Source organism: Genypterus blacodes, unplaced genomic scaffold, assembly GCF_046128005.1.
Source record: "Genypterus blacodes isolate CSIRO-AG114 ecotype Tasmania unplaced genomic scaffold, CSIRO-AGI_Gbla_v1 ptg000341l_1, whole genome shotgun sequence".
NCBI classification, from domain to species: domain Eukaryota; kingdom Metazoa; phylum Chordata; class Actinopteri; order Ophidiiformes; family Ophidiidae; genus Genypterus; species Genypterus blacodes.
This window is the reverse complement of record NW_027467126.1, coordinates 15,001-26,895: the sequence shown is the minus strand read 5'-3', so window position 1 is coordinate 26,895 and position 11,895 is coordinate 15,001. Positions and strand designations below refer to the sequence as shown.

Below are 11,895 nucleotides of genomic sequence, written 5' to 3'. Positions count from 1 at the left end.
AACCAGGAGATGAGAATAAGAAATGTTTAATATCTTTCCGTGAATTAATGGAAATCATTCCATTAACTGTTTCATTTAAAAGTACATTTCAATGTGTTACATTTAATTAATTTGTGGCCATATTATAAACCAATGGACTAAAGAGGCCTTAGAGGGTTCATAAGTGTATCAGTGACTCCTGAAGAAACAAAGTAAACACCTGCTGGGAAGCTAGAAGATAAAAGCTGAGGACTGCTCTGTCATAAAACATCAATAATTAGCTTATATTTATGTGTGCATACAAAACCTCCTGACAGAGAAGCTCCCTGTTCAGAAATGACTTTGATTCAAGAATTCACCCAGGAGAAAACAGATGAGTCAGTCATTTAGAGGCCGATGATCATTTACTTGAGTATCAAGTAAATGTATTTTGGATTATTAATAATAATAATAATAATAATAATAATAATACTACTACTACTACTACTACTAATAATAATAATAATAATAATAATTTAGACTGTACTTAAGTGTTAAATGTAAGAGTACTATGTTGGCACTTTTGCAATTAATGTAAAAAAAGAAACCCCACTTAACTTACTGCAGCACCTTTGCGCACACTGAGGGAAAACAAACCCCCACGTAAAAACAGGTAAGTGTGGTTATCAGGCAGAAGTCCATTCAGATGCAGACGGACATGTAAACCTGAGGACCAGAACCTCTGAACCTCTAAACCTGTGAACCTGTGGCCACCTCTCTGGTTTATCTGGGGCAGAAGATGCTGGTGACTGGAGCTGATGTCTCGGTTGTGTTGTGACTTGTGACCTGGGGTCAAGTCCTGAGACCTCTGAGACAAAACAGCTGTTCACCTTCCCCTCCTTCCGTGTGTATGTGCTCTCCGGGTCGACAGGGGGCAGCAGCGCGGCAGAGCGTGGTCCTGACGCGTGACGCAGCGCAGTGACGCAGTTACTGTGCACTTTTCCCTCCTCGTTGTTAAAGCTGCGCGGCTATGTGGCTGTTTAGCTAAACAACTTTACCCGCTAACGCTCGGACAGCAGAGGCCGTTACTTTGTGAGGAAAGACAACAAACACACCGGACATCAGTGCGGCCTCAGTAGAGGTAAATGTTTGTTAACCCGCGGGCTTTCCTTCGTCTCTCTCGCTTTTGTTTTGCTAACATTCGCGTAGCAGTTGTGAGCAGTTTAGCGGGGGAGCTAGGCGGCTAACTTAGCTTCAGCGCTGAATTACCGACACACACACTGACGTAATGTCGACACTTTACGGTTGTTTCGCACATTCAGTCTAACGAATAGTTGGTTATTTGTTTAATGAGCCGGTTAGCGAGTGGACGCGCTGAGCTTACGTGCTACCAGTGGCTCGAGTCAAGCTAGCTTCGATGTGTTGACTTGTAAACTGGTCTCGTCTGGTTCTGACTCGCACACTGCGCGCGCTCGTGTGTATGTGTGTATGTGTGTGTGTATGTGTGTGTGTGTGTGTGTGTCCCGCTGCACGTGGAGCCACAGGACTCGGAGCTTCCAGTCACTCTTCGTCACTGGACGCTGTTGTTGTCGTCGTCCGCGTCCCGCACCTCGCTGTCAGACTCGGCTCACTCGGTTTAACCTGACAGGCATCGAAGTGTCTCCGGGTACGGAAACATGTCAGAGGTGGGACTGAACGGGTTAAAGGTTACATGTAGGGTCAGGGGTCATGAAGGAGGCAGAGAGGGGACAAGTGTCCTTACAGCGGGATTTAACTACGTTTATATCATGGAAATGTGAAGTAGTACAAATCAATGTGTCTGTGTGTGTGTCACTGACTTACTGTATTTCTTTACAGACTGCTTGTGTGTTGTTCACAGAGCCACTGGTGACATTTTCAAACTGCTCTGTTCTCTAAACGAGTCAGGTTTAAAACAATGTAAACTGTAAATCCTTTGCAGGTAAAATCATCTGGTATAGTTTGGCATCAGAATGTAACTCTGTGTAAGCAGTTTGTTCTTTGTCCCTCCTCAGTAAACGTATGCGGCCCTGCTAGCAGGCCAAGATGTTCAACAAGTCTTTTGGCTCTCCGTTCAGTGGAGGGACGGGGGGGTTCAGCACTTCATCCACCTTTGGCCAGCAGCGTAAGTTTGGAGATTGGACCCCTCCTCAGATATACTGTGTGATCATACTGAGTGTTACCTGACCTTTGCCAAAGTACTTAAGGCTAAATGAGAGGTTGAATATGTTACTTTGTTGTTTTGACTCATTGTTTATTCATGACTTTTTATTTTTCTATGTATTAATCTTTAGTTCAACACCAAAACTGCTTTGTAGAGATTTTCCTGAACAGAACAACACATTGTTTTGCTGTCTCCAGGCCAAAGATCGGCCAGAAATATTGATCTCAGTTTCCTTTAGGTGTTTAGAAGCTTTCATGTCCATGGCTCTGGGGTTTAGAGCCCATGAATTGATCACCAGACATATAATTATGATGATTTTGTATCATAAAAATCTCCATACTGGTGTTTGTTGGTAGAGTTCTATTAAAGGTTCTGTGGTGTTGAACATTGTGATGACGTTCTTCTGTCTTTACAGCCACCGCCTTTGGGGCGGCTGGAGGCTTTGGGACATCTGCATCGGCATTTGGGACAACCAGCAACACTGGTGGACTGTTTGGTACCACACAGAATAAACCTGGTTTGTTTGCTCTCGTCTCTCTGCTTATGTAGGATGACGCATCAAAATGTTGTCTGTTTCTGAGCCTCCTCTACTTTTACACCTGTTTGACCTGATCTCCTCTCTCGCCCAGGCGGCCTATTTGGGGCAACAACGTTCAATCAGCCGGCAGCTTCTGCTACCGGCACCGGCTTTGGTTTTGGTGCTACCACTGGCACTTCCACCAGCCTGTTTGGCAGCACCGGCACCGCCACCGTCAGCGGACTCTTCTCCCAGCAGAACAATGCCTTTGGAGCAAACAAACCCACCTCCTTTGGAAGTGAGCATCCTGCCTACTTGTTGATGTTGACTTCACGGTGTCAACACCTGCCAGACTGACTGGATCAATAACCTTATTTCCACACAGGGATAATCATTGAACAGATGTATTTTGAGGCAGTGTAGAAGCAGAGCCCAAGCCTCTTGAGTGGTCACTGTCTGCATATGTTATTGCCTTGTGATGAGATCCGTCCCAGCTGTAGACGCTCTGTGTTTCATTCAACCACCCAGCAGCTTTATTTAATGAATGAATGAATGCTGGTGATCCACAGGGCAAAGAGAAAAAGGCTGGACGGTTGAATTCGGCCTCTGTTTGTGCGTTTAGGCCCAGTTTGTCCCTGAATCGTAACAATAAACGCAGCAGTACATGAAACCTGGTCTCTAACCAAGTCAGATGGGATAGTGAAGCTGAAGCACACTGAGCCCTTAATGGGAACCAAAACCAAAGGATGCTTTGATTTTGTTACTATCAATATTGTCACCTTTGTAAAGATGTTCCATGTTCAACACCTTACACTGACTCCTATGAACCCTTTTTCTTCTTCAGCCGGTTTTGGGACGAGCACCAGCAGTGGCGGGCTGTTTGGCTCAACCAACACCGCCTCCAACCCCTTCGGCGGGACTTCAAACTCCCTGTTCGGAGGTTCCGGGTTCTCTGCTGCACAGCAGCAGCAGCCAGGAACCATCGTAAAGTTCATCGTGAGTAAATGTGCTGCAGCAAATGAACACTTGGAGTTTGAGCTCATTTTCAGTTTTGATCTTTTCTTTAGCTTCCTTTTGTTTACCGCTTTGTTTTTTTGTTTCTGCTCAGCCTCCAACAGGAAGTGACACCATGGTGAAAGCAGGTGTGACCACAAGCATCAACACCAAGCACCAGTGCATCACAGCCATGAAGGAGTATGAGAACAAATCTCTGGAGGTGAGTTCACACACACGCATGGAGACGACAGAGGGACGGGAATATTCATAAGATGGTGTTGGTGCTGATCTGATTCAATGTCGGCAACTTGTTGTTGTTGATAGTAATCTAATGGACTGAGGGGAAATATGAACGGGCTTATTCCAACATTAGAACATAGAAATCATGGATTGAGAATATGAAGAAACCTGTTCCCCTGAATGTTCATCAGAGGGTTTCAACATAAATGGTTGAAAATAAATAGAAATATCCCCCCTGAATGTTTGAGAGGCTAAATCTCCCCCCTGTGATGTGTGGCAAAACAGGAAGTAGATTTATAATGTATAAGTATGACATCAGTGTAACTTGTTAGTTTGGATGACATCACTATTATAATTTTGTTAGTTTGGATGACGTCACAGTTGTAACTCAGTTTGGATGACATCAGTGTTGTACGTTTGATGACATCACTGTTGTTTATTTAAGCAGCTTTAGAGTCTGACACTGTTGGAAGAAGCTTTGGAAGCAACACAGTTTTTTGACTGTAGGTATGAATTTGTAATTGAATGTTTTCTAATTAAACAAAGGAAAGTGAGCTGTTTTGTCAGGCTTAGTCCAGAAGTGACTCGTCTTCGCTGAAGAGGAAGAAGACGTCTAACTGCAACGATTTATGATTCTAGTCAGTGCTGTGAACATGTGGGCAACAAACCAGAGTGTGTGTCCGGCTTCACACAGCCCAGCTGCTTTGGGTCACTGGTCCAGGAGAGCCAGAGAACAATGCTGCTGCTTCAGCAGGGAGACCTCCACAATCAGACATATGTCAGTTCTCTGTGTCGCATCTCACAACGAAGAGATTTTAAGTGAACTGGAAGTATTAGTTATAATTGTCAGGGTTACATGTTGTCAGGGTTACATGTTGAAAGGTGAACTCATTGATCCCAACGGTCCTGACCAGAACCACTACCAAGGTTTATCCAAATCCCTTCAGCTCTTATTTCTGTTTGTTTTCCAACATAATGGCTTTGCTCTCAGTGTCTGATGGTCTTTGTTGTGTGTTGTAGGAGTTGAGGCTGGAGGACTACCAGGCGGGGAGGAAGGGTCCGTCCAACCCAATGGCCGCCAGCACAGGCGGTCTGTTCGGCCCGGCCACGGCCACGTCCAGCGCCTCCACCGGGCTGTTCGGCGCCTCGGCCCCCAATGCCGGCTTCTCCTTCGGACAGGCCAAGACCACCTTTGGAGCCAGTGAGTTGGGATGAAAGGCCTGGCTGATTGAGTGTTGAGCTACTATCCTGCACAGCTGATTAGTTTCCTGGTGATGTAGAAAAAATCAGGACTGTTGCTATAGTTACCTGCTGTTCAATAAACGTGGAGTACTTACAACACTGTCTAAACTGATGAGCACAGCAGCTTGATGTGTAATGTGTTTTATCCCAACTGTAGCTACTCTCCCAGGCACCGGTGGTTTTGGAGCAGCCACCGGCGGCCTGTTCGGCCAGCCCACCCCACAGCAGCAGCAGGCCAACAGCCTCTTCAAGCCCTTTGGTCAGACCACCACTGCGCAGAGCACCGGGTTCTCTTTTGGAAACACCAACACCATGGGCCAGGCCAACACCAGCAGCATGGTGAGACTCTGTCTGCCTCTAATCACAGGTTGAAAGGCACCAGGCCAGTCCTTAATGCAAAGCTACATTTGTTGTTGGAGACCTGCAGCTCCTTTTTCTCCTAGACTTGAGTTTGCCTTTTTGCTTTTTTCTCTTCTTATTGAAACTTTGCCTCGCTCAGGGTTTGTTTGGGAACACGGCTGCGTCTCAGTCAGGCGGGTTGTTTGGTGCGGCTCAGACCAGCACGGCCACAGGTTTTGGAACAGGCACCAGTCTGTTTGGACCAACCAACGCCGGCTTTGGAAATGTGGGAACACAGGTGTGTGTGTGTGTGTGTGTGTGTGTGTGTGTGTGTTTCTTTTACTGGAAAGACGGTAAAAGAAGTGTTGGTGATTCACTATAGTGCAGGTTTAAATGTTGTGTTGTGTGTGTGTTGTTTTTTAAAGCCCAGTTTATTCGGTAATAAGACGGCAGGTTTTGGTGCCACCACCACAAGTGCCCCCTCATTTGGCACTGGCACTGGACTCTTTGGAAACAAACCGGCGCTCACACTAGGAACAGGAACCAACACCTCCACCTTTGGTAAGCCCCGCCCACACTTCCCAACCCTGAGGTTTAGAATGCTGATGGATGCATGTGAATCCGAAGACCATGTTTCAGGTCAAACACGTGCACGGCATACACACAGTGTTTCTTACTTGTGTTAGGTTAAGGAGAAGTTTCCGGTCTTTCTGCAGCTTGTGAATTCTCTTTGCATGTGACTCGTTGTAGGTTTTGGTGCAAACCCTGCTGGGGCCGGTCTGTTCGGGAACAAGGCAGCCGCCGGAGGACTGGGGACTGGACTGGGAGCTGGATTTGGAACAGGTACCAGAGGATCCAAAGCATTAAGAACACCATAATGATACTGGGCCAGAACCAGGCTACACACTGAGGGCTGAGTGAGAGTCACAGGTTTCCATCACTGCACTGGTTAAAATAAAAAGTTGAGGTTGCAGTGCACTTGATAAACGCTTGCTTTGTTATTTACTGTTTATTTTGCATTGAATATCATGATGGTAGAATCACTAAGAACTGGAGGGACTGATGGCTCATCATCATCATCATCATCATCATCATCATCTGTGTGGTTTTGTTGCTTGCTTAAAACTTTCCTATGGATGAAGATGCAGCCGCGTGTGTGTGTGTGTTCAGCAGTGGGCACTGGGCAGACGTCTTTGTTTGGGAACAACCAGAACAAACTTGGCACCACACTGGGAACAATGGGAACGTTTGGAGCAACCGGTTTCAACAGCGGAACCAGCAGCCTGGGATTTGGAGCGGCACAACAACCTGTTGGTGAGCAGCAGGGGGCGCAGAGGAGCAAACCTCTAATCATTCCTGTTTCTGTGACTTGTGAATAATCAACATGTGGGTTGTGTTTTTGGCTGCTTTGTGAGAGTTTCCCTGCATGCGTCACCTTTTGCTTTTCACTCCAGCTCTCACTGACCCCAACGCAGCGGCCACCCAGCAGGTGATCCTGCAGCAGCAGCTTAACGCCCTCATGTATTCACCGTACGGAGACTCTCCGCTCTTCAGAAACCCGCTGCCTGACCCCAAGAAGAAGGAGGAGGTGAGCTGATGCACATGCAAAAGGTCGCTCATGCCTGCTGCCATGGACTTTGTTGGATGAATATGGTTAATCTCCATGATCTTCATCATTGTCATTATAGTCCCTTGAGAGTCAAAAGAAAAAAACATTTAAGGAGGGAGGAGAAATATCAAGGCACGAATGTCCTTAAAAGAAAAGAGTGGTTTACTCTGAGATTTTAGAAGAATAGAAACGGACATGTTCATTCTTTGTATGAGTTTGTAGAACCTTAAACAAATCTCCCATTTGTTTTCTGACTGATGTTTATTGATGGGAAATAAAGTGATCCAATCATAGTTTTGCTTTATCTTACAGCGTCTCAAACCAACCAATCCCACAGCTCAGAAGGCTCTGACCACGCCCACCCATTACAAGTTGACCCCACGTCCTGCCACCCGGGTTCGTCCTAAAGCGCTGACGTCATCGGGCGCCTCAAAGTCACAGCTTTTTGACTTTCTGGATGATGATGAGCCGTCACTCATCAAAGGAGCCTTCATCCCCAGGTGCCCGTCCACTCGAGGCTCATCTGTGTGAAGAGCACAGGAGAGTCTGAAGTCTTCAGCTCTGTGTGTTTGGTTTACAGGAAGAACATCAAAAAGCTGGTACTGAAGAACCTGAAGAGCAGTCAGTATAACAGTCCAGTCAGCAAGGAGACGGACGACCTCGCCTCACCCTCGGAGTATCCACAGAACGGACATGGGTCAGGACACACACACACACACACACACACACACACACACACACACACACACACACACACACACACACACACACACAGATATTCTATCACATGCTTGGTGCTGCTGCCCTCAGACTCTCACCTCCTCCCTAACAAAGAAGCATTCATACAGGTGTTGTACATTAAATGCACCAAATCCACACACACACACACACACACACACACATGCAGATGCCTCCTTAAACATCAGCACATAGCTTGTTATCTTTTGTTGAGAAAAAGGTAGAGTTGTCAGGTTGATATTAAGAGTTCATAGTTGTCTGAGTGTGAACAATTATTTTCTGCTTGCAGCCATATGGAAGAGGAGGAGGTCAGGGAGATGCCGGGCAGCCAACCAAGCGATGAGGACCCCGAGGTCACACAGTTTTATGTCAACCCCATCGCCAAGCCCATCCCACAGGGCCGTGCTCAGGTCAGCCTGCAGGACACCATCACCGACCTCAACATCCACAAACCAGCCAGGAACGGCCTGGAGGTAGTTTGAGACTTTATATTGAGTCCAATCAATGTACAGAATGAAGGGATGGACTCTTTTAAACCGACTCATGTTAAACATAGCAAGTAAGTGCAAATCACTAAGTCTTTGTTGTGATTTTTCTTTCCCCTCAGCTGAGCAGTGAGGACGTGTCGGCGTCTCTTGGTGAAGAGTCTCTGCAGGAGGAGCGAGAGGAGGAACAGCAGGAGACTCAGCACTCTCCTCACCCAGCAGGTCAGCCATTGTTTCCCTGTACAGGAAGCCTTCACATTGAAATGATGCAGGCTGCACCATGGAGCAGCCTAGAGTGCCCACCTGGAGGGTCAGGTGGATATAATGTGTGTGTGTGTGTGTGTGTGTTTCAGGCATCGTGCTGAGCCGTGTGGGATATTACACCATTCCCTCCATGGAGGAGCTAGCAGAGATGGTGGACAACAACGGAGAATGTATTGTGGAGAACTTGACTGTTGGCAGAAAAGGTAACACTCTTTCTCCTTTCCATCTCATCTCTGGCCGTCATGTCTGTGATCTGCAGTCGGGTCGATGCGTCACCGCTCTGTGTTGTTGCAGGTTATGGCTCCATCTTTTTCCCCGGTGAGGTGAACGTGACGGGGTTGAACCTGGATGAGATTGTCCACTTCAGACGCAAAGAGGTCATCGTGTACCCAGATGATAAGAACAAGCCCGCAGAGGGGGAGGCACTTAACCGGTGAGTGACAGGACACGATGTTAGGGACCAAAACTCTTACCAACCACACAAATCCAGCTCTGCCCTGAATGACTCTGTGTGTGTGTGTGTGTGTGTGTCTCTGTCTGTGTGTGTCAGGCGAGCCGAGGTGACTCTGGATGGCGTTTGGCCAAATGACAAAACGTCCTGCACTCAGATCAGGAGCCCCGAGCGTTTGACTGACATGAACTACGAGGGCCGGCTGGAGAAAGCCTCACGCAAACAGGGGGCGCGTTTCCTGGAGTACCGACCCGAGACGGGCTCCTGGGTGTTTGAGGTGAGCTGCTGCCACCAGGTCTTCTTGAGCGTGTGTGTTCAGGCTCTGCAGCTCTTACTTAATCTCCTTCACAAACACTGGCATGGCTTTAAAGCAACACTCAAAGCAAACCTGCTGCTGGGCTCAAAGTAGAACAGCTGACAAGGACTTTCCATCAATGTTGAACTTTGTAAATGATAACTCTAAACATCGCCAGCTGTTTCTTATTGGTAATTGGATATTTTCAGTTTTAAACTTCAAGTTCTCTTACATTAGAGGCTTGATATGAGTTTCTCAATAATCTACATTTTGGAGTAGATAAAGGTCTGTGATAAAGTCTCTGTTGTCATTTCCTGCCCTGAAGTGAGACACTGTTCAGATATGACAGCTGCTCTCTCTGCTGCTCTCTCAGCTTGTTCATCACTGATCCCGCCCCTCTTTGTCTTTCAGGTCGCCCACTTCTCCAAATATGGCCTCCAAGACTCGGACGAGGACGAGGAAGTCCCTCTTAAAGCAGACCCCAAGAAGCTGAAGACCATGGCCTCACTTCCTGCCTCCAGGCTGCAGCAGCAGCTTCCCCCCTCCCAGGAGCAGGTGGCGCCACAGGCTCAGGTAGAGCAGCCTGCGCCCATCCACACTCACCCCAATACAGAGCATCCTCATCATCATCCTCACTGATACAGCCTCAGCCCATTAAAGGCTCACTTCACTTATTATGGATGTCAAGATGGAGTAATTAGTCATTTTAACTTGAGTTTATTAAAAGGATTTAATGTGTGTGTGTGTTGAAAGTCTGATTTGTACTTAGAGTTGCTGCCTTCTTGTCCATGCTGGAGGTTAAAGGTCACACAGAGAAGGCTGGGCCACATTGGTGATTGAGTTTAGAAGCGACATACATAAGCTTTCTTTTTGATTGATGGTGTTTATGATTAGATTTTAAGGAGGAACAACGGCATCATGCGGCCTTCAGGTGGGAGCTTCTGTAGGTGGATGAAGCAGCCGGGCCTTTGTGCTGTAGCTCTGGAAGGAAGAGTCTAAACTGCTCCTTACTGACTTTAATGCTTCTACTTTTGATATCTTTATCCAGGTTCAATCTTCCATAAAACATTGAATCATGGGAAACATTAGACGTGATAAAGCTTTAATTTGTGTGAGTTTAATTAAAGTGTAGTGGAAGAAGAAAGTCAATGAGCTGTGCTTTGGTCCCAGGTGTGTGTGTGTGTGTGTGTGTGTGTGGAGAAGTGTCTCCCTCTGGTCTGATAGAAACGTCTCAGTAGGTTGTGATGTGAGGGAGAAGATGTTGAGCTCATCTGGAGTCTTCACCGCCTGCTTATCTGTTGGAAAGATGTGATGTCATTTCCACCCTGTTCTTCCCAGCAGCCATCAGGGCAGTATTCTGTTGAGGGTGTTTCCATGGAAACATGATGGCTCTGGGAGCAGGTGTGATGGTCGTCCTGCTCATTGCACTGATGGAACCGCAACCTTTGTGGTGTTCCTAATCCTTGAGGTCATCTCAGGCTGAAGAACCTTTGATTGGTGCACTTTGTATCTATAGAACATCTGCATTTATATCTCAGCTTTTGTGTTCTTGACTTGGATGAATGTGATCACAAAGTGGAACTAGAAGAGGAAAGGATGTATTTACACAAGCTTTTAACCTTTGACCTCATGTTCAGCCTGATTCATGCGGTGTGTATTGTGTGTGTGTGTGTGTGTGCCTTCAGTCCACTGTGGTGGTTGATGTTCCGGGCGGCGTGGCCGAGCTGGACAGCGACATGGCTGACATCACCCAAAGCTTCCCAGCAGAGAGCATGCAGGGAGGAGAAGAAGACGGGGAGCTGAGCGGCCTGCTGACCACCGAGTCAGACCTGCTGGCTGGCGGGCAGCTGGGGGGTTTGATCCCTGAGTATGACCCCGTCTACACCTCCAGTCAGATCGCGTCCTCACTGGGGATCAACCCGCACACGCTGCAGGTGCTGCGCACACACACACTTAAGACACGCTCATCAAGTCTAACCCAGGAAGCCAATCAATGAAACCTGCTGAAATGAAACGTCAGTGCAGTCTTTTCCTTCTTTGTCAGATAATGAAGGCGTCTCTCTTCGCGGAGGATGAGGAGGAGGGCGACATGTTCCAGGATCCCAGAGCGATGAAGGTTCCTACAGACGTCTCCTCCCCTCGCCTCATTGTGCCTGGAGCTCAGAGCCGCCTGCCTGGTAGGGAGACAAACCTTTAAAGGAACAAATCTTCATCTTCATTTTAGAGTCTGATGAGAAGATGAGAGCTGTGTTATCGCTGTGTCATGGATCTGTTTAGCCTCGCTGAGCACAAAGACTTGACCGCCTCTCCTCCTCTTTCTCCTCTGCAGTCGGTGGTCTCCTCCAGACTCGCTTCACGTCCTCCCTCTTCTCTCAGCTCTCAGACTCTCCCAAACCCCCTGCTGCTCTTTCTCCTCTGTCTCGTGCGTCTGTGGTGGAATCTTCCCGTCCCGGGTTGCATTGGACCGGTTCCGGCCCCTCCTCCTTCCTGGTCCCCGCCCGAGCACCGGAGCCTTCCATCAGGACAGTGGGGGCCCGCCGGCTGGGGGGCCCTGTGGCCCTGGAGGACTCAGTGACTCA

The 11,895-nt window shown here is 47.7% G+C and overlaps 1 protein-coding gene across 3 annotated transcripts in view; it reads left to right on the top strand.

Annotated features, from left to right (window-relative positions):
- Window positions 1–936: 936 nt before the first annotated feature.
- The window catches only part of nup98 (nucleoporin 98 and 96 precursor), a 17,286-nt gene continuing 6,327 nt past the window's right edge, over window positions 937–11,895 (top strand). Inside the window, exons 1-24 of one of the 3 annotated variants that reach the window (XM_076137915.1) lie at window positions 937–1,099; window positions 1,992–2,101; window positions 2,556–2,657; window positions 2,770–2,955; window positions 3,502–3,653; window positions 3,766–3,873; window positions 4,914–5,094; window positions 5,293–5,474; window positions 5,635–5,772; window positions 5,900–6,035; window positions 6,225–6,317; window positions 6,648–6,788; window positions 6,929–7,062; window positions 7,396–7,583; window positions 7,664–7,780; window positions 8,111–8,294; window positions 8,429–8,528; window positions 8,660–8,773; window positions 8,865–9,003; window positions 9,121–9,298; window positions 9,728–9,889; window positions 11,002–11,250; window positions 11,361–11,493; window positions 11,646–11,895. The exon at window positions 11,646–11,895 is cut by the window's right edge and continues 7 nt beyond it. In XM_076137915.1, coding sequence (XP_075994030.1) covers window positions 2,023–2,101; window positions 2,556–2,657; window positions 2,770–2,955; window positions 3,502–3,653; window positions 3,766–3,873; window positions 4,914–5,094; window positions 5,293–5,474; window positions 5,635–5,772; window positions 5,900–6,035; window positions 6,225–6,317; window positions 6,648–6,788; window positions 6,929–7,062; window positions 7,396–7,583; window positions 7,664–7,780; window positions 8,111–8,294; window positions 8,429–8,528; window positions 8,660–8,773; window positions 8,865–9,003; window positions 9,121–9,298; window positions 9,728–9,889; window positions 11,002–11,250; window positions 11,361–11,493; window positions 11,646–11,895 — 3,446 coding nt within the window. In that variant the 5' untranslated portion in view covers window positions 937–1,099; window positions 1,992–2,022. Of the gene's footprint in view, window positions 1,100–1,501; window positions 1,644–1,991; window positions 2,102–2,555; window positions 2,658–2,769; window positions 2,956–3,501; window positions 3,654–3,765; window positions 3,874–4,913; window positions 5,095–5,292; window positions 5,475–5,634; window positions 5,773–5,899; window positions 6,036–6,224; window positions 6,318–6,644; window positions 6,789–6,928; window positions 7,063–7,395; window positions 7,584–7,663; window positions 7,781–8,110; window positions 8,295–8,428; window positions 8,529–8,659; window positions 8,774–8,864; window positions 9,004–9,120; window positions 9,299–9,727; window positions 9,890–11,001; window positions 11,251–11,360; window positions 11,494–11,645 lie in introns of those variants that run through there. The other 2 variants (XM_076137912.1, XM_076137913.1) reach the window with 2 other exon arrangements.